Source organism: Leucoraja erinacea, chromosome 25 (assembly GCF_028641065.1).
Source record: "Leucoraja erinacea ecotype New England chromosome 25, Leri_hhj_1, whole genome shotgun sequence".
In the NCBI taxonomy this organism is placed as follows: Eukaryota; Metazoa; Chordata; class Chondrichthyes; order Rajiformes; family Rajidae; genus Leucoraja; species Leucoraja erinaceus.
The window spans coordinates 27,501,265-27,522,343 of NC_073401.1; the positions used below are offsets into that span (position 1 = coordinate 27,501,265).

The 21,079-nt window shown below is 49.0% G+C and overlaps 1 protein-coding gene across 1 annotated transcript in view; it reads left to right on the forward strand.

Moving 5' to 3' along the window:
* The window catches only part of trpv4 (transient receptor potential cation channel, subfamily V, member 4), a 63,926-nt gene that overhangs the window by 37,164 nt on the left and 5,683 nt on the right, over positions 1–21,079 (forward strand). Inside the window, exons 7-15 of the mRNA XM_055655357.1 lie at positions 1,362–1,541; positions 2,996–3,154; positions 6,088–6,180; positions 8,571–8,644; positions 10,296–10,461; positions 13,298–13,364; positions 15,381–15,715; positions 17,776–17,903; positions 20,119–20,243. Of these exons, the coding sequence (XP_055511332.1) occupies positions 1,362–1,541; positions 2,996–3,154; positions 6,088–6,180; positions 8,571–8,644; positions 10,296–10,461; positions 13,298–13,364; positions 15,381–15,715; positions 17,776–17,903; positions 20,119–20,243 (1,327 nt within the window). The remainder of the gene's footprint in view (positions 1–1,361; positions 1,542–2,995; positions 3,155–6,087; positions 6,181–8,570; positions 8,645–10,295; positions 10,462–13,297; positions 13,365–15,380; positions 15,716–17,775; positions 17,904–20,118; positions 20,244–21,079) is intronic.

A 21,079-nucleotide genomic window follows, 5' to 3' on the forward strand; every position in this document is an offset into this window, starting at 1 on the left:
GTGGGATGGGGTGGCCATCAGACCAACTTTGCAATGTGGAACAGACTATAGAGAGAAGGGTGGAGATGTCAGAGACTAGGCGTAGCTTTAATGGGAGAGGGGCAAAGTTTGGAGCCTAGAGGGCAGTGGAGGAGGGAGGTGCCTGGAGAGCACTGCCAAGAAACATAGAAACATAGAAAATAGATGCAGGAGTAGGCCATTCGGCCCTTCGAGCCTGCACCGCCATTCAATATGATCATGGCTGATCATCCAACTCAGTATCCCATCCCTGCCTTCTCTCCATACCCCCTGATCCCTTTAGCCACAAGAGCCACATCTAACTCCCTCTTAAATATAGCCAATGAACTGTGGCCTCAACTGCCTTCTGTGGCGGAGAATTCCACAGAAGAGTGGTTGTGGAAGCAGGTGGGATAGTGGTGTTTTAGATAGGAACATGGCTCCATCCCACATTCCAAAGATGTTTTAAGGTGAGAGGGGCACTGTCTAAAGGACAAAGCACAGGGGGTGGTGGGTGCCTGGAACCAGCTGCCAGGAATGGTGGTGGAAGCGTTTAGTTTAGATTAGACTAGTTTAGTTTAGTTTAGTTTTGTTTATTGTCATGATTAGTGAAAAGCTTTTGTTGCATACCGACCAGGCAGCTAAACGACTACATGACTGCAACGGAGCCATCCACAGTGTACAGATACATGACGAGGGAATAACGTAATTAACGTTTAGTGCAAGATATAGTCCGATCGCAGATACTCCACTGAGGTAGATAGTAGTTCAGCACTGCTCTCTAGTTATTGGTGGGATGGTTCAGTTGCCTGATAACAGTGGGTAGAAACTGTCCCTGAATCTGGAGGTGCGACTTCTCACACTCCTGTACGTCTTGCATAGAAACATAGAAACTAGGTGCAGGAGGAGGCTATTTGTCCTTTCGAGCCAGCACCGCCATTCAATATAATCATGGCTGATCATCCTAAATCAGTACCCCGGGGGGTTCCTGCTTTCTCCCCATATCCCTTGATTCCGTTAGCCCAAAGAGCTATATCTAACTCTCTCTCGAGTTGGCCTCCACTGCCGTCTGTGGCAGAGAATTCCACACATTCTGGGTAAAATTTGTTTTTCTCATCTCAATCCTAAATGGCTTATCCCCTTATTCTTAAACTGTGACCCCCCCTGGTTCTGGACTCCCCCCCCTAACTCCGGGAATATTTTTCCTGCAAACATTTTGCCCATTGGGAGAGGGGAAGAAGAGGGAGTGGCCGGGGGATGCGACTCGTCCTTGATTATGCTGCTGGCCTTGCCGAGGCAGAGTTCTGAACAGGCTTGATATGAAATCCACGGCACGTCATGAGTGGGCCTCTTATCTCCGTCAGGTTTTCCAGCACATCATCCGGAGGGAGATAACGGATGAGAGTGCCCGGCACCTCTCCCGCAAATTCCGAGACTGGGTGTACGGGCCAGTGTACTCTTCGCTGTACGATCTCTCAGCGATAGACACGTGCGGTGAAGAGGTCTCGCTCCTGGAGATCCTGGTCTACAACGGGAAGATGGAGGTAATGGGGTCGCTCAAAAGAGGAATAGAATTTATTTCCCTTTCTTATTTTCTATCTATATAAAAAAAATACTAGAAGCAGAGTTAATATCAATCGATAATATTAGTAATGTAGGAATGATATACATGAAATGTTTTTAATGTTATGTACCTGCCTCTAATAAAAAGATTATTTAAAAAAATTAAAATAATAAAATTGGAATAGAAGTGACATTGGCATCTTCAGAAGATAGACACAAAATGCTGGAGTAACTCAGCGGGTGGGCGGCATCTCTGGAGAAAAGGAACAGGCCGAGAGCCTTCTTCAGACTGAGAGTCAGGGGGAGAGTCGGGCCGAGTGGGTTCTGGTCAATCAGTTGGCCAAGGAAAGGTGGAGCTCACAATGCTCCATTGTTGGCTGTGGAAGAGGTAAGAATGAAGGGTTACATGGGTCTCCCCTCCACTTCCACCTTCATTCCTTCCTCCAGCTTCAATATTCTCAATTCAATCCTTTTGTCTCACACTTTCTGTGTTGTCATCTCTGGCCTTTGTCCTGGCCATCTGCCTATCGAAAAACCCGACTCTAAACGTCACCTATCCAAGCTCTCCGCAGATCCGTTACTCCAGCACATTGCGTCCTCTTTCTGTAAACCAGCGTCTGCAGTTCCTTGTGTCGATGATAGAAATTGACTTAATTACTTGGGACAGCGGCTACTTTCAAATCCAGTGTTAAAACGCATTTGTACCCCCTGGCTTTTGACCATGCCTGAGGCTTTGCTTCTGTTTGTGGTGTTTTTGATGTTTCTTTATTTTACATGTCTTTTCCTACTATTTCTTTTGATTGTTATTTTTGGTGTGTATTAACTTTTTTTGTCAATGATTAGTGATGTACAGCACTTTGTTGCAGCTATGTTTGTTTTTAAAGTGCTCTATAAATAAAATTATTATTATTATTATTATAAGAGCTCAGTAAAGTTTGCAGAAAAGATGTTTCAATGGTTTGGTTCTGGTATCGTGATGTGTGTGGGCACTCCGTATAAAGGTGTGCAGTCTTCATCAAAACCTTTAATAGTTTCTAGCTAAGTGATGAGAATGAGGATGATGGTGGCACGGTGGCGCAGCGGTAGAGTTGCTGCCTCACAGCGCCAGAGACCCAGGTTCGATCCTGACCTCGGGTGCTGTCTGTGCAGAGTTTGCACGTTCTCCCTGTGAGTTTTCTCCCGGTGCTCTGGTTTCCTCCCACTTTCCAAAGACGTGTCGGTTTGTCGGTTAATTGGCTTCTGTAAATTATCCCTAGCGCGTGGGATAGAGCTGGTGTACGATCGCTGGTCGGCGCGGACACGGTGGGCCGAAGGGCCTGTTCTCTGGCTGTCTCTAGCTACCTCTAGCCTTACAGTTCCAGCTCTCGGCCCGAATTAGCTCTTGGCATTTGCTGGTGAAGTTTTAATCCCGACACTGATTAATTTTGCCTGATAGAATCGTTACGAAATGTTGGCAGTGGAACCAATCAACGAACTATTCCGTGATAAATGGAAGAAGTTTGCAGCTGTATCCTTCTACCTCAGTGTTATATCCTACATCACAGCCATGATCATATTCACCCTCATTGCATACTACAGACCATCAGAAGGCCAAGTGAGTACTCATGCGATCCATCTCCTGCCTGCCTGCGCGCTTTTGATAACACTTTTTCAATGTACCTTTTTGTCCTTTGGATGTGAAATGGATTTGCACGCTCACCAAAGTACCAGTCGGACAGATATTGCTTCAGATTTGCTCATAAGGTCATAAGTGACAGTAGGAGAACTAGGCCATTCGGCCCATCAAGTCTCCTCCGCCATAAAAACCAGATCATTTTCCCAAGACATGGCCACCCTTCACTGATTTTATACAAGGATAGTGAGAATAGCTCAACACTTTGGATTTAAATCTAACTATGGGTTGGGTGAGGTGGGTGGGGAGGGGGAGGGGTGAGAGGCGGGTCTACCACCATTTCTCTTTCTCTTTTTGTCCTTTTCTTTTTTCAATTCCTCTCTTCCTTCTTTCTTTTATTCACTCTTTGGCTTCACCACTTTGGTAGTCTAGGGCACTGATTCCCAACCTGGGGCCATACCAGGCAAATTTCAGTGGGGCCAAAGGAAAAATGTTGGAATTTAGTTGGACCACAGGTTCAATGAAGGGGGCCACACAGCTACCACCCTGTTGCCTCCTAAATTTCAGTTCTAATAAATTTAAATCTATGTAGTTGAAATATTTTTGACGTTTGTGGAATAGAATAAAAGGGAATATATGTGCAATTAATAGACACTGATATTTTTATGGAAGGTATTATAATATTGAAGTACGTTTTTTCCGCTACTAATGTCAGGGGGGGGGGGGGGGCACAGAAATATTAAAAGATCCCAAGGGGGCAATGAGCTAAAAAAACCACTGGTCTAGGGGTCCTATCTTTGCACATCTCACTTTTTCTCTTTTCATTTTTTCTAATTCAAAGCTAAAAAGTTAAAATTGAAGCTGCACAATAACTGTATCATTTTATATGCCGTTGGTTCTACTCTTGTACATTTGCTTCTAATTAAAAAAAAATTAAAGTCTACTCCGCCATTCAATCATGGCTGATCTATCTCTTACTTGCCGTCACATTTATTTTTATATTGTGGCAGTGATGCAGGAGCTTTAGACATGGGGAGGAGATGGAGAAATAAGGAATCTATGCTGCAGTGATTGTGTCAATCTCCTCTGTCTAGTGCAACAAAACTTCCTCCCCAATGAAGGGCCTGTCCCACTGTACGAAGTAATTCAAGAGCTCTTCCGAATTTTAAAAAAAATCAAATCGTGGTAAGCACGTAGAATGTACGTAGCGGGTACGTCGGTGCTCGGGGACGTCTCTTAGCCGCTCGTAACGCTAACGGCAGGTACTCGGGAAACGCGGTAAGCTCGTGAAGACTCGTGAAGATTTTTCAACATGTTGAAAAATGTCCATGAGAGCCCAGAGTACCTACGAGCGGCTAATACCGTAAATCTCCGAGTTCGAATCAGGGGAAACTCGGGAGAACTGTTGAATTAGCTCCTACAGTGGGACAGCCCCTTAACTATCAGCACGGGAGCACCTCAAGGCTGCGCGCTCAGCCCCCTGCGCTACTCACTCTATACACACGAGTTGGACGAAATTCAAACTCCATCCTCAATATATATATTATCATACATATATACATATTCAAGATAGATATATAAACCTGATGATGGAGTATATATATATATATAATAGATATATTCAAGTTATACAGTATATATATATAGAAACATAGGAAATAGGTGCAGGAGGAGGCCATTTGGCTCTTCGAGCCAACACCGCCATTCATTGTGATCATGGCTGATCATCCACAATCAGTAACCCATGCCTGCCTTCTTCCCATATCCCTTGATTTCACTAGCCCCTAGAGCTCTATCTAGCTCTCTTTTAAATTCATCCAGTGAATTGGCCTCCACTGCCCTCTGTGGCAGAGAATTCCCCAAATTCACAACTCTCTGGATGAAAATGTTTTTTCTCATCTGTTTTAAATGATCTCCCCTTTATTCTTATATAGGCACACACATACACATATACATACTCTCCCTTCTATACAGACACACACACATATACGTACAAACATACAAAAATACATGTGTTTACACTGAGAGAAGGAATAGGCGACGTTTCAGGTCACGACCCGAAACATTGCCTATTCGTTCTCTCCATAGATGTTGCCTCATCCGCTGAGTTCCTCCAGCATTTTTTTCTACCTTTGATTTTTCCAGCATTTGCAGTTCTTTCTTAAACATACGTGTGTGTATATATATATATATCATACATCATATATATTCAATGTATGTATAAAAACTTGAAGATATATATGATGTACACACACACATATATGTATACATCATATATATATTTCAAGTGTGTATATATGATGTACACACACACATATATATACCATCATATATATCTCTTCAAGTTTATATATACACACATATACATCTGCATATATATATTTTGTCAAGTTTTTATGTATATATGTTGTGGTGTGTGTGTGTGTGGGGGTGGGAGGGGGGGGGGGGAAACTTTTTGAATCTATGCACTATACCTATATTCTCGTACTCCGTTGTCGTTGGGGCCACACACACTCCAAAAGGAAGAAGCCGGGGACTCTGGTGCCACACACACACGGAGCTATTATATATATAGGACACTGCTGCTGCTGCACACACTGCTGCTGCTGCTGCTGCTGCACACATATAGAGTATAGGCTACACACGGCACACACAACCCTGGATATATATATACCTGCAACGGCGACACACAAGAGCAGCGGGGCCTGACACCACACACATTGGCCGCATATACACACCGGGGCTCTATACCATGTTTTTTTTTAATTGGGTTTTGACAGAGCACAATAAGTTTACAGATCCATCACGGTTATGTGCTGCTGCAAGTGTGAAATGTCATTGATTTGACCAGGACTTGCTTCATCACTCATCATCGAGGCCACATCAATGACTTTCTCTTGTGAAATCTCTTCCAGCCTCCTTATCCATACGAGACCTCCGTAGACTACCTGCGAATGGCGGGCGAGCTCATCACTGTCATCACGGCCATCTTCTTTTTCTTCACGAACGTAAGTTTCTCTGGAGATTATTCAGCGCTGCTGTTTGGATGAGTTGACTCACAGGGGGGGGGGGGGGGGGGGGATTATGAATGAGGGATTTTTGGCGGGGGGGTTTGGGGGACTGGGTTGGGGGATATTAACCCCGTAAGCTTTCTAGCTTAGCAACATTTTTCCTATTTCAGGGTGACCAAAACTGAACACAATTATCTAAACGCAGCCTCACCAATGTCTTGTACAACTGTTACATGGCCTCCCAACTTCTATACCCAATGTCCTAACTGTTGAAGACCATTGTGCCAAAACCTAGCCCAAACCTTGCACAACATCTACTTACTGATGAATGTTTCTTCACTGGGAATCTTGGTCTGAACCAGGAGAGCAGCGGCCATTTTGACTAAGGCTATCTAACGTGGCAAAGGTCTAGGATACTCCTGGTTTTGAACATTTCCTCCGTTGACTCAGGAAAAACAGAGCAATTTCCTCTCAACAGAAGGAAGTGAGATATTTTTACAGCTTTGCAAATATCCATCAACAAATATACTGGACCTTTTGTCAAATGCTTTATTGTAAACACCTAACATGAAGTTGGTTAGAAACTAGATGGAACCACAGGACATTTTTTCACAATATTTATTGAAACAATTTTTAATTTGTTTTAAAATAAATGTGTTTGATTATTTGTTTTGGTGGAGTGTAGTGAGACCTTCTGATTTAAGAGGCTACCCGGAGATTTAAAGAGGGTGTGGGGAATGTCTGCCCAGTTTCCTGTATGCTGCTGACTTCCACAGGCCCAGAACCTGTCCACCTTCAAGTACCTGATCCATAGACATTTTCCAAGTGTGAGCTGATCCATACCTGCAGAAAGGTCCTGACCCAAAACGTCATATGTCCATTCCCCTCTGCAGACTTTGCCTGACCTGCTGAGTTTCTCCAGCACCTGGTTTAGTTTAGTTTAGGTTAGCTTTGGCCCACCGAGTCCGCACCGACCAGCGATCCCCACACACTAACGCTATCCTACACACACTAGGGACAATTTAGATTCTTCCCAAGCCAATTAGCCTACAAACCGTACGTCTTTGGAATGTCGGAGGAAGGCGAAGATCTCGGAGTAAACCCACGCAGGTCATGGGGAGAACGTACAAACCCCGTACAGACAGCACCCGTAGTCGAGATCGAACCCGGGTCTCTGGCGCTGCGCCACCGTGCCGCACTTTTGCCGCCATTTTACTGCTGGAGAAAGTCAACAGCCAAATGGGTCGAGCAGCATCTGTGGAGGGAAACAAACGGGTGACGTTTCAGGTAGGGATCCTTCTTCAAGGTCAGGAAGGCGTGAAGCAAAATAATTCCTAGATTCGGGATGGTTGAGATTAAGGTGCGAGGAGTGACAAGATGGCCCAATGCATACAGTGACCTGCAGGGAAGAGGTGAGTTGCAGGAAGATGTCTCCCCTCACCTGACATATCACATTGTTAGCGGGAATCCTGAGTGAAAAAGCCCAGGGCTGGGGAATTGGAGGGAAAATTATCCTCTGGGATTATCCCAAATACTTACTGGTGACCTGCTGCCATTGACGTAGTTTTGGGAGGAAGCTGCCAGTAATTTGGTTTAGTTTTGCCTTTTGAGATTACAGTGTGGAAACAGGCCCTTCGGCCCATCGAGTTCACAGATGCTACCTGACCCGCTCTGTTCCTCCAGCAAAAGGCAATAGACAATAGGCGCAGGAGTAGGCCATTTGGCCCTTTGAGCCAGCACCGCCATTCAATGTGATCATGGCTGATCAACCCCAATCAGTGCCCCGTTCCTGCCCTCTCCCCATGTCCCCTGACTCCGCTATTTTTAAGAGCCCTATCTAGCTCTCTCTTGAAAGCATCCAGAGAATCTGCCTCCACCACCCTCTGTGGCAGAGAATTCCACAGACTCACCACTCTCTGTGGAAAAAAGTGTTTCCTCGTCTCCGTTCTAAATGGCTTACTCCGTATTCTTAAACTGTGTGGCCCCTGGTTCTGGACTCCCCCCAACATCGGGAACATGTTTCCTGCCTCTAGTGTGTCCAAGCCCTGAACAATCTTATATGTTTCAATGAGATGCCCTCTCATCCTTCTAAACTCCAGAGTGTACAAGCCAGGCCGCTCCATTCTCTCAGCATAATTATTTGGCACTCTGAACACAGGCTGATCCTTTCGGTATCTAAGGCTGAAGGGTTTCGGTGATCTGGTCATTAATTCCTGAAAAGAATCACAACTAAAGAGCACCCGGGAGGAGACGCAGGCAGTCACAGGGAGAACCTGCAAACTCCACACAGATCTGATGAAGTACGGAGAAGGGGAACAAACACCTGTTGAAACCGTGATGGTGATGTAAAAGGACACAAATTGATCCCTTTTTCTTTTCTTCCAAAGGTCAAGGATCTATTCCTGAAGAAATGCCCAGGAATGAATTCCATGTTCATCGATGGATCATTCCAGTTACTTTAGTAAGAACCTCTCTGTGTCCTTAAAGATGACCTAAAATTCAGATTACGACATGTTCACTTTGTCAGAAGACTGCTAATTGTGTGATTAATTGTACAAAAATGTAAGATAATGTTTTGTGCATAGAGTGACGATGACCATTAGGCTGCCATTTACTGAACCCTCCATTATAGACTTGTGCTTGTATTGGCTGGCATGGACATGATGGGCCAAATGGTCACTTACTTCCCCATATGTTTCTGTGATTAACCTGAGCTGTAAGTTGTCGCCTGCTGGAGAGAATTGTGGAATGTTTGCGTTGGGCAAGCTGTCTGTATTCATTCCCTCTCAGTCAGTCAGAAATACCGCTCAAATCTGCCCATGGAAAATACAGATTCATGTGCATCACATTGAACCAAATGCAGAAGGAAAAGTTGAAATTGAGAAGCAGAAAGGCTGTTTGAAGAAATGTGTTTAATGCTGCCTGCTACATGCGACACAATTCATTAATGACCCAGTGGTGGGAAATAATGATGGGCACAAAGTGTTGGAGTAACTCAGCGGGTTAGGCGGCATCTCTGGAGAAAACGTCTGAAGAAGGGGTGGCACGGTGGCGCAGCGGTAGTTGCTGCCTTACAGCGCCAGAGACCGACCGGGGTTCGATCCTGGCCACGGGTCCTGACCTTGTACGCTCTCCCCGTGACCTGCGTGGGTTTTCTCCGAGATCTTCGGTTTCCTCCCACACTCCAAAGATGTACAGGTTTGTTGGTTAATGGGTTTGGTTATAAATGTATAATTGTCCCCAGTGTGTGTAGGATAGTGTTAATGTGCCGGGATCGCTGGGTCGGTGCCGACTCTGTGGGCCGAAGGGCCTGTTTCCGCGCTGTCTCTAAACTAAACTAAAAAGGTTCGGACTCGACAGGCCTCCCATCCTTTTCCTCCAGAGATGCTGAGTTACTCCAGCACTTTGTGACTATCTTCAGTATGTACCAGCATCTGCAGTTCCTTCCTACATATAAATATTTGTGTTAATTTGTGTATGTCTAACGCCAGTGATGCTGAGAGATCAGTAAATTGCCACCGAGCGGTTAAAGGGAACTGGCCAAGCAGCTGGCAAAGGCAATTAATGGCAGTAGATATGTCTGGGTTGTCAGGGTCGGAGGTCAGAGGTCAGAGGGCAAACCCTGAAGTATTACAGTGGTGAACTTTGAGAGATATCTGGGCGGCACGGTGGCGCAGCGGTAGAGTTGCTGCCTTACAGCGCCAGAGACCCGGGTTCGACCCCAACCATTGTTTGTACGTTCTCCCCGTGGCCACGTGGGTTTTCTCCGAGATCTTCGGTTTCCTCCCACGCTCCCAAGATGTCCAGGTATGTAGGTGAATGAACTTGGTTATAACAGTAAACATTCCCCCTAGTGTGTGTGTGTGTGTGTGTGTTTGTAGGATAGTGTTAATGTGCGGGGCTCGTTGGTCGGCCTGGGCCTGCCCAGCCAAAGGGCCTGTTTCCACGTTGTATCTCAAAAACTAATCTTAACTATAAGTTGCTGAAGTTGCACCTCACTGATCAAAGACTCAACTGTTGGGAGAAGTGGGTCAGAGCTGGGTGTAGCTAGAGAGTTGCGTTTATCCTGTCACCGTCTCCTGACCAAGGCCTGTGGTGCTCCTGTGTTGCAGTTTTATTTATTCCATCCTGGTGTTGGTGTCGGCAGGACTGTACGTGGCTGGTGAGGAGTCCTATCTTGCTGTAATGGTGTTTGCTCTGGTCTTAGGCTGGATAAACACACTCTACTTCACCAGGGGTCTGAAGCTTACCGGGACCTACAGCATTATGATACAGAAGGTGGGTATAGTCAGTCATCTGCAGTAAAACACCTCGTTTTAATGCACGTCATAATGGATCTCGGTTGTAGCGGACGGAGCGACCACCGCCCCCCCCCCCGGCTCGCCCCGCTTCCAGGCCAGACCTGCCTCCGTCACCACAGGCCCACACCGTCACCACAGGCCCACACCACCACCACAGGCCCCCACCACCACCACAGGCCCACACCCACCACCACAGGCCCACACCGTCACCACAGGCCCACACCACCACCACAGGCCCACACCGCCACCACAGGCCCACACCGCCACCACAGGCCCACACCACCACCACAGGCCCACACCACCACCACAGGCCCACACCATCACCACAGGCCCACACCATCACCACAGGCCCACACCATCACCACAGGCCCACACCACCCACAGGCCCACACCACCACACACACCACCACACCACCACACACCATCACCACAGGCCCACACCACCACCACAGGCCCACACCACCACCACACAGGCCCACACCACCACCACAGGCCCACACCACCACCACAGGCCCACACCGTCACCACAGGCCCACACCACCACCACCACCATCACCACACCACCCACACCGTCACCACAGCCCACACCACCACCACAGGCCCACACCACCACCACAGGCCCACACCACCACCACACCACCACCACAGGCCCACCCACACCACACCACACCACAGGCCCACACCACCACCACAGGCCCACACCACCACCACAGGCCCACACCGTCACCACAGGCCCACCATCACCACAGGCCCACACCACCACCACAGGCCCACACCGTCCACCACACCCACACCGTCACCACACCCCACCATCACCACAGGCCCACCACCACCACAGGCCCACACCCACCACCACCATCACCACAGACCCCACACAGTCCCACAGGCCCACACTGTCACCACAGGCCCACACCATCACCACAGGCCCACCACCACCACCACCACCACACCATCCACAAGCCCACACCGTCACCACAGGCCCACACCACCACCACAGGCCACCACCACCCACCACCACCACCCACACTGTCACCACAGGCCCACACTGTCACCATCACCACAGGCCCACACAGGGTCACCCACACACACCACAGGCCCACCCCACACCACACCACAGGCCCACACGTCCCACACCACACCACAGGCACACACCACCACCACAGGCCCACACCATCACCACAGGCCCACACACAGTCACCACAGGCCCACACCACCACCACCACCATCACCACAGGTCCACACCACCACCACACCGTCTCCCCGGCCGCTTCCAAGCCGCGCCGGCCATTGTCACCGCCGATCCTCACCTGCACTCCGCCCGACCGTGGGCCGCGACCGTCGACTCCGGCGTTCCTCGCCTCTCGCCCGGCTGCCAGCAGGACCGGGGCCGTCAACTTGCCTGGATTCCAGGCCCAGTTCCGGACCGAGAGTCGGAAGAAGGGTCCCGACCCCGAAACGTCACCTATCCATGCCTCCAGAGATACTGCCTGACCCGCTGAGTTACTCCAGCACTATGAGTCCCTCCTGTGTCTTAACCAGCAACTGCAGTTGTTTGTTTCTACTAGGTACAATCCCTTGAACGCTTAGAGCGGACAACCGGCAGTAACGAACACCATCCACCCCCTCCTCCACCACCCTATGGTTCATTGTAACAAGGGTTTACCGTACTGAACTGTGGAACATGTACACTTCCAGGGACAAAATCACCAGAGTCATCAATCCTATTTTTGAGGTTCAATAGAACTTGAAGAATCTTATCATCACAAAGACACCCAGTTCCCTCCTGAATGCACCTCCTCATTGTCGCCTCAATCCATCACCCTCTGCCCCCTCTCCCATCTTGCTCCCTGATCATGGTCTCATTGCTCAAACATTCCACTTCATCACCTGAAAGAATCTTTCAAGGAGGAAACCCACGCGGTCACAAGGTGAGCGTGCAAACTCCACACAGACCGCCAGCCGTGGTCAGGATCGAACCGGGGTCTCTGGCGCTGTGAAGCAGCAGCTCTACCGTTCTGCCACTGTGCTGCCCTGATTATTGACAATAGACAATAGGTGCAGGAGTAGGCCATTCGGCCCTTCGAGCCAGCTTCATGGCTGATCATCCACAATCAGTACCCCGTTCCTGCCTTTTCCCCATATCCCCTGACTCCGCTATCTTTAAGAGCTCTATCTAACTCTCTCTTGAAAGTATCCAGAGAACCGGCCTCCACCGCGTTCTGAGGCAGAGAATTCCACAGATTCACAACTCTCTGTGTGAAAAAGTTTTTCCCTATTTCCGTTCTAAATGGCTTACCCCTTTATTCTTAAACTGTTGGCCCCTGGTTCGGGACTCGCCCAACATCGGGAACATGTTTCCTGCCTCTAGCGTGTCCAAACCCTTAATAATCTTACATGTTATTAACACCAAAAGTTAGCACAGTGGCGCAGCGGTAGTGTTGCTGCCGTATTGCACTAGAGACCCGGGTTCGATCCTGACCATGGGTGCTGTCTGTATACAGTTTATACATTCTACCTGTGATCCTCATGGGTTTTCTCCGGGTGCTCCGGTTTCCTCCCACACTCCAAAGACTGGGTTAATTGGCTTTGGTTAAAATTGTAAATTGTCCCCAGTGTGTGGGATAGTTAGTGTGCGGGATGATCGCTGGTTGGCGCGGACTCAGTGGGCTGAAGGGCTTGTTTCCGCGCAGTTAGATCCACCCACATTAACACACCACGATCCATCCTCATTCCCCTCCATGCAATTTCAATGTGATCTCCACACTTCTGTTGCAGCGTTCTATTTCCTGACAAATCGCCTTTTATCATTTCAGATTCTGGTCAAAGATCTTTTCCGGTTTCTTCTCGTCTATGTGCTGTTCATGATTGGTTTCACATCGGGTACGTATTAATAAACCACTAGTGTCTTGCTGTGGGTATTGAGCAAGGAATATTGGGGCAGTGGGGGCTGGAGTGAAGATGCAAGTCGGTGTGAAGGGATATGACCAGAAGAACATAAGATAATAGGACCTACGAGCAGAATTAGGCCATTCAGCCCATCGAGTCTACTCCGCCATTCAATCATGCCTGATCTAATTTTCCCTCTCAACCCCATTCTCCTGCCTTCTCCCCACAACCTCTGACACCCACCCGTACAAATCAAGAATCTGTCAATCTCTACTTTAAAAATATCCAATGTCTTGGCCTCCACAGCCGTCTGTGGCAATGAATTCCACAGATTCCTCCTCATCTCCTTTCATAAGGTGCATCTTTTTATTCTGAAATTGTGGCCTCTGGTTCTGAACTGTCCCATGAATGGAAACATCTTTTCCATGTCCACTGTATCCTTATCCGGTAGGTTTCAATGGGATCACCCCTCATCCTTCTAGACTCCAATGGCTACAGACCCAGGAGGTAGACAAAAGGCTGGAAAAACTCAGCGGGTGAGGCAGCATCTATGCAGCGAAGGAATGGGTGGTGTTTCGGGTTGAGACCCTTCTTCAAACTGATTTTGTCCACCTTTGATTTTTCCAGCATCTGCAGTTCTTTCTTAAACATTTTGGCTACAGACCCAGAGCACATCAGACGTTAACCCAATCCACTCCATGATGATACTCCTAATTTTTTTTTAGTTTAGTTTAGGAAACAGGCCCTTCGGCCCACCGGGTCTGTGCCGACCAGCGATCTCCGCACACTAACACTATCCTACACACACTAGCGAACATTTTTTTCATTTACTGAGCCAATTTACCTACATACCTGCACGTCTTTGGAGTGTGGGAGGAAACCGAAGATCTCGGAGAAAACCCACGCAGATCACGGGGAGAACGTGCAAACTCCGTACAGACAGCGCCCGTAGTCGGGATCGGACCCGGGTCTCCGGCGCTGTAAGACGGCAACTCTATAACATATCCAATCAGGTGTTACACTAGAAATTCATCCCATGTTGGAGCATAAAATGGAATTTGTCTCTAAGGTATGATGTTTGATTCTACTGTCATTGAGTATATGAAGTGTGTTGAACACACCTGATTGGGGGTTCGATCCTGACTACGGGTGCTGTCTGTACAGAGTTTGCACGTTCTCCCGGTGACCTGCGTGTGTTTTCTCCGGGTGCTCCGGGTTCCTCCCACAGTCCAAAGACTTGCAGAGTTTTAGGTTAATTGGCTTCTGTAAATTGTCCCCTGTGTGTAAGATGTGTGTAAGTGTATGGGGTAGTGTATAGTGCGCTGGTTGGCGCGGACTCGTTGGGCCGAAGGGCCTGCGTCTGCGCTGAATCTCTATAAAGTCTAAAGTATCATCTGGCTGATGGATCATCCACTGTTCTGGTATATTTAATCTCGGGTTAGTGTGGGATTTTGCTGGCCGTTTGAGATGAATGGTGTACCAACTGCCGTGGAGCTGCTGAGGAGCTGCTGCAGACTTACCTACGTGGAGCTGGCCGGCTTCGGGGCGTGGAGAGCGGCGGTGGCGCGTTGATGCGGCCCGGCTCCGGTGGATGGTGACACTGGGAGCTCGCGGATCCCCGGTGGGAGGCTGCTTTGCGGGGCACCGGCAGTGGCGACTTCTCCCGCCCGAATTGCGGGGTTGAGAGTGACCTGGAGGGGGGCCCTACAACGCCCGGCGCGGCCTTAATTTGCCGCGGACTAGCGCCCGCTGGGGGCTTTGACCTCGACTTCGGGAGGGAAATGGAATGCAGGGGAGAGACAAGAACTTTGCTTTCCATCACAGTGAGGAGGAGAGCCACTGTGATGGATGTTTATGTGAATAGTGTTGGTGTGTGTTTTGGTTCTTTTATTGTATTGTATGGCTGCAGAAACTACATTTCGTTTGAACCTCATGTGAGGTTCAAATGACAAATAAAGGTATTGTATTGTATTGTATTGTATTGTATTGCAACTCTGCGTTGTATTTCAGCCCTGGTCTCCCTGTTGATGACTTGTCCCAGCGATGACGTCACCCTTCAGACTTGTGACATAACGTCAGATTCACCAAACTGCACCAGTTCGACCTACCCCATCTGTCGGGACAACCTATCGTTCAGCAAGTTCCTGCTGGAGCTGTTCCGACTCACCATTGGCATGGGCGACCTGGACGTCATCAACAGTGCCAAGTTTCCCATTGTCTTTGTCATCCTCCTCGTCTCCTACATCATCCTGACGTTCGTTCTGCTGCTCAACATGTTGATTGCCTTGATGGGTGAAACTGTGGGTCAGGTCTCGAAGAAGAGCAAGCAAATCTGGAGGCTTCAGGTGGGTTGCATTGATACAATGGGCCCATTTACCATTCGGTCCAGGTCAGAATATGTAGGGACGGCACAGTGACGCAGCGGGTAGGGCTGCTGCCTGACAGCGTCAGAGACCCGGGTTGCATCCTATTATGCCCCTGTCCCACTTAGGAAACCTGAACGGAAACCTCTGGAGACTTTGCGCCCCACCCAAGGTTTCCGTGCGGTTCCTGGAGGTTGCAGGTGGTTGCTGGAGGTTGCAGGTAGTGGAAGCAGGTAGGGAGGCTGATAAAAACCTCCGGGAACCGCACGGAAACCTTGGGTGGGGCGCAAAGTCTCCAGAGGTTTGCGTTCAGGTTTCCTAAGTGGGACAGGGGCATTACCTTGGGTGAAGCGTGTGTGTGTGTGTGTGTGTGTGTTCTGGTTCTGAACTGTTCTATTAATGGAAACATCCTTTCCAGGTCCACTCTATCCTTATCCGGTAGATTTCAATGGGATCACCCCTCATCCTTCTAGACTCCAATGGCTTCAGACCCAGAAGGTAGACCAAATGCTGGAGAAATTCAGCGGGTGAGGCAGCATCTATGCAGTGAAGGAATGGGTGATGTTTCGGGTCGAGACCCTTCTTCAGACTGGTTTTGTCTACCTTCGATTTTTCCAGCATCTGCAGTTCTTTCTTAAACATTTCGGCTACAGACCCAGAGCACAACTTACGTTAACCCACCAACTCCATGTTTATAACTCCATGTGGACCACCTGGGTTTCCTCCGGGTGCTCCGGTTTCCTCCCAAATCCCAAAGATGTGCGTGCGGGATGATTTATTAGTTGGCCTCGGTAAATTGCCCCCAGCGTGGAAGGCAGACACAAAAAGCTGGAGTAACGCAGCGGGTCAGACAGCATCTCTGAAGAAGGGTCTCGACCCGGAACGTCACCTATTTTTCTCCACAGAGATGCTGTCTGACACGCTGAGTTACTCCAGCTTTTTGTATCTGTCTTCGGTTTAAACCAGCATCTGCGGTCCCTTTCTGGTGTTGAGGGAGTGGGTGTGAAAGTGGGATATCGTACTCAGAATGATCGGGTGTTCGATGGCCAGCATGGACTTGGTGGGCTGAAGGGCCTGTTTCCCTGCTGTGTGTTTAGAATGTATTCAAATGGCAATATGTGGAATTTCTAACATACATTGAGGTTCGAACAATCTCTGCATTTGAGAGGGATAGTTTTGCACCCATTCTCTCTGCTCTACGGGGCAATCTCTGCGGGCACAGGAGAATGTTTACCAAACCACATTTGAGTTCCAGTGCCCCACATCACTTCATCCCCATTCATCTAACTTGATGTTGAATGTTGACATGGTTTCATTGTCTACTGTGGTTACCACGGCCTAGCAACTCTGTGAAGAATTCTGTTGTATTTATTATTGTGTTGTATTTCATCCTCAAGCCCATTTGTCCAGTTTAGAGATACAGCGCGGAAACAGGCCCTTCAGCCCACTGAGACCGTGCTGACCAGCGACCCCCCCCCCGTACACCAGCACTATCCTGTACACACTGGGGACAATTTACAATTTTTACCAAAGCCAATCAACAGACAGACCTGCACGTCTTAGGAATGTGGGAGGAAACCGGAGCACCCGGAGAAAACCCACAACTGGAAGAACGTGCAAACTCCGTACAGACAGCGCCCGTGGTCAGGATCGAACCTGAATCTCTGGCACCACAAGGCAGCATCTCTACCGCTGCGCCTCTAAGGAGGAAGAGATAGTGATGGGACTTGCGTATGGCGTGCGCAGACTAACAAAACACCACGTCTATTTGTGTTGTGCACGTCGGGTTGATTGCATTAGTCGCAACAGGGTGGACCACGTGAAGGTTGCAATCTCCCACCCTCGTGCGATGGGACTGAAGCAGAGGGAGAGAGTGTGAAGGAGGATAGGGGTAAAGAAATGATGAGGCTGTGGGGGGAATGAAGAAAGGAGGAGAAGGAGGTGGACAAACAGTGTAACTGTGTACGGTCGATTATTTGTTGGGAAATATGAAGCTGAACATCTGATGATTGTTAAAATAAAACGTTACTTACTCTCGACAGTGGGCCACAACAATCCTGGACATTGAGAGATCATTCCCAGTGTTCCTGAGGAAAGCATTCCGTTCGGGAGAGATGGTCACTGTCGGGATCAATTCTGACGGCACTCCGGACCGCAGATGGTGCTTCAGGTGGGAACGAAATAACAGGGAGGGTGGTCTTACGTTTTACTGCTTCATCCTTACGCTGGTGCTGTGTGCAACCCTGACCCCCAGCTGCTGTCTCTGTGGAGTTCAATCCCCTCCCTTCCCACCTTCCCCCTCCCTCCCCCCTCCCTTCCCCCCTCCCATCCCCCTCCCATCCCACCTCCCCCCCATCCTCCCCCCCTCCCTTCCCCCTCCCCAACCCCCCCCCTCCCCCCCCCCCTCCCTTCCCCCTCACCCCCTTCCTTCCCCCTTCCCCCTTCCCCTTCCCCCTCCCTCCCCCCCCCCCCCCCCCCCCCTCCTCCAAGCCAAGACCCTCCCCCAGGTGATTTTGTTTCCTTCCACATCCCAAGGGGGTGAGGGTAGATTAACTGGCCCTGGTGTGTGTGTGTGGCAGGAGGAATGGGGAGTCTTTTAGTTTAGAGATACAGCGCGTTGGAAAACAGGCCTTCAGCTCACCAAGTCCACGCCGACCAGCGATCGTCCCGCACGCTGAACGCTATCCTACACAAACACGGGACAATTTACATTGACACCAAGCCAATTGACCTACAAACACCGCACGTCTTTGGAGTGTGGGAGGAAACTGGTGCACCCGGAGAAAACCCACGCAGGTCACGGGGACAACGTGTAAACTGTATACAGGCAGCACCCGCAGGCAGGATCAAACCCGGGTCTCTAGCGCTGTGAGGCAGCAACTCTATTGCTGTGCACCTGTGCCGACCCAAATTGATGGCCATGTGTGAGAGAATAGGTTACAGGGAATAAGTGGTGAATGAGATTTTTCTGAGAGCTGACATAATGTTATTATCAAAACAAAATAAGCCTCACTGCATCTTTTTGCAGAGAGGCTGTTTTAGCTGCACTGCACCCTAATTCACGCTGTGGCAATGGGAATCGGTTTACGACTGATTATGTTCATAAGGCCATAAATGTTAGGACCAGAATTAGGCCATTCAGCCCATCACATCTACTCCACCATTCAATCTTGGTGATCTATCCCTCTCTCCTAATCCCATTCTCCTGCCTTCTCCCCAAAACCCCTGACACCCGTACTGATCAAGTATCTATCTATCTCTGCCTTAAAAAATATCCATTGATTTGGCCTCAGCCTTCTGTGGCAAAGAATTCCACAGGTTCACCACCCTCTGACTAAAGAAATTCTTCCTCAATTCCTTCCTAAAGGAACGTACTTTAATTCTGAGGTTATGACCTCGATTATGGTGGGGAAAGCTGGAAGATAAATATTGATTTCTCTAATTTCAAGCATTCCCTCTCTCTCTGTCCCTGCCCCACCCTCGTCATCCTGCTAGTTCCTCCGTTCGCATCAAAATGATCACCTCTTTCATAGCCAACAATGGATCATTGTGGGCTCCACCTTTCGCTTGTCATCTGTGGCGGTTCTGGTTTGTTCTGAACCTTTTCGTACTTCCAGTGTCCCTCTCCCCGGACTCTCAGTCTGAAGAAGGGTCTCGACCCGAAACATCACCTATTCCTTTTCTCCAGAGATGCTGCCTGACCCGCTGGGTTGCTACAGCACCTTGTATCCTTTTGTGCGGCGGTGGCAAACTGCACGGCTCAGGGTTCGATGAGAAAAGGCACAAATTAGAGACGTTAGACACGTTAAGGACAATGTTCGTGCCTGGGGATTTACACTCTCTGCTCCTTCACTTCATGGTCATCAAGTCTCGTTGGCCAAAGTGCTTTACATTTGTTATAAGAATAGTATAAACAAACAAACTACATACATATATACATATAGCCCTCGCTCAGTGGACGTCAGGAAAGGCTTGGGAGTATAGATAAGATTTTAGTCGTGACTTAAATGAGTCGATGGAGGGGGCAGTTCTGATGGGAAGGGGGATGCTGCTGTTCCACAGTCTAGGAGCTGCAACCGCAAAGGCGCGCTCGCCCCTAAGCTTATGCCTAGACCGCGGGATATTCAGCAGCCCCAAGTCGGCCGATCTGAGTGACCTGGAGGTGGAGCGGTGGGTGAGAAGACTTTTAATGTAGGAGGGGGCAAGCCCATTGAGGGCTTGGTAGACATAGAGGAGGGTCTTGAAATGTATACGGAACCGCACAGGGAGCCAGTGGAGAGAGGCCAGGATCGGGGTGATGTGGTCCCTTTTTCGGGTGCCCGTCAGGAGTCTCGCTGCGTAACGATAATCACAATGCCTCTTTCTCCCTGTATTTGTTCATCCAGGGTGGATGAGGTTAATTGGTCTCACTGGAACCAAAACGTTGGCATCATTAACGAAGACCCAGGCAGGAATGACACCTACCAGTTCGAAAGCGGCATTCCACAAACCATGGGCCGGCTACGTCGAGGTGCGATGTTCATACGTACTCGGAGCAGAGTTAGACCATTCGGCCCATCAAGTCTTTTGCTCAATATTGTGAGACGTCTTGGGCACCATATCTGGGGAGGGATGTTTGCTGGCTCTGGAGAGAGGTCGAGAGGAGGTTTACAAGAATGGTCCCAGGAATGATTAGGTGGACAAAAATGCTGGAGAAACTCAGCGGGTGCAGCAGCATCTATGGAGCGAAGGAGATAGGCAACGTTTCGGGCCGAAACCCTTGGGTTTCGGCCCGAAACGTTGCCTATCTCCTTCGCTGCATAGACCCTTGGGTTTCGGCCCGAAACGTTGCCTATCTCCTTCGCTCCATAGACCCTTGGGTTTCAGCCCGAAACGTTGCCTATCTGCTTCGCTACATAGATGCTGCTGCACCCGCTGAGTTTCTCCAGCATTTTTGTGTACCTTCGATTTTCCAGCATCTGCAGTTCCTTCTTAAACACCAGGAATGAGTAGGTTAGCCTATGAAGGGCATTTGACGGCACTGGGCCTGCACTCGCTAGAGTATAGGAGAATGAGGGGGGGGGGAACTCCTCATTGAAACCTACCGAATAGTGAAAGGCTTGGATAGAGTGGATGTGGAGAGGACGTTTCCACTAGTGGGAAGAGAGTCTAGGACTAGAATGAAAGGACGTTCCTTTAGGAAGGAGATGAGGAGGAATTTCTTTAGTCAGAGGGTGGTGAATCTGTGGAATTCTTTGCCACAGAAGGCTATGGAGGCCAAGTCATTGGATATATTTAAGGCAGCGATAGATAAATTCTTGTTTAGTGCGGGTGTCAGAGGTTACGGGGAGAAGGCAGGAGAATGGG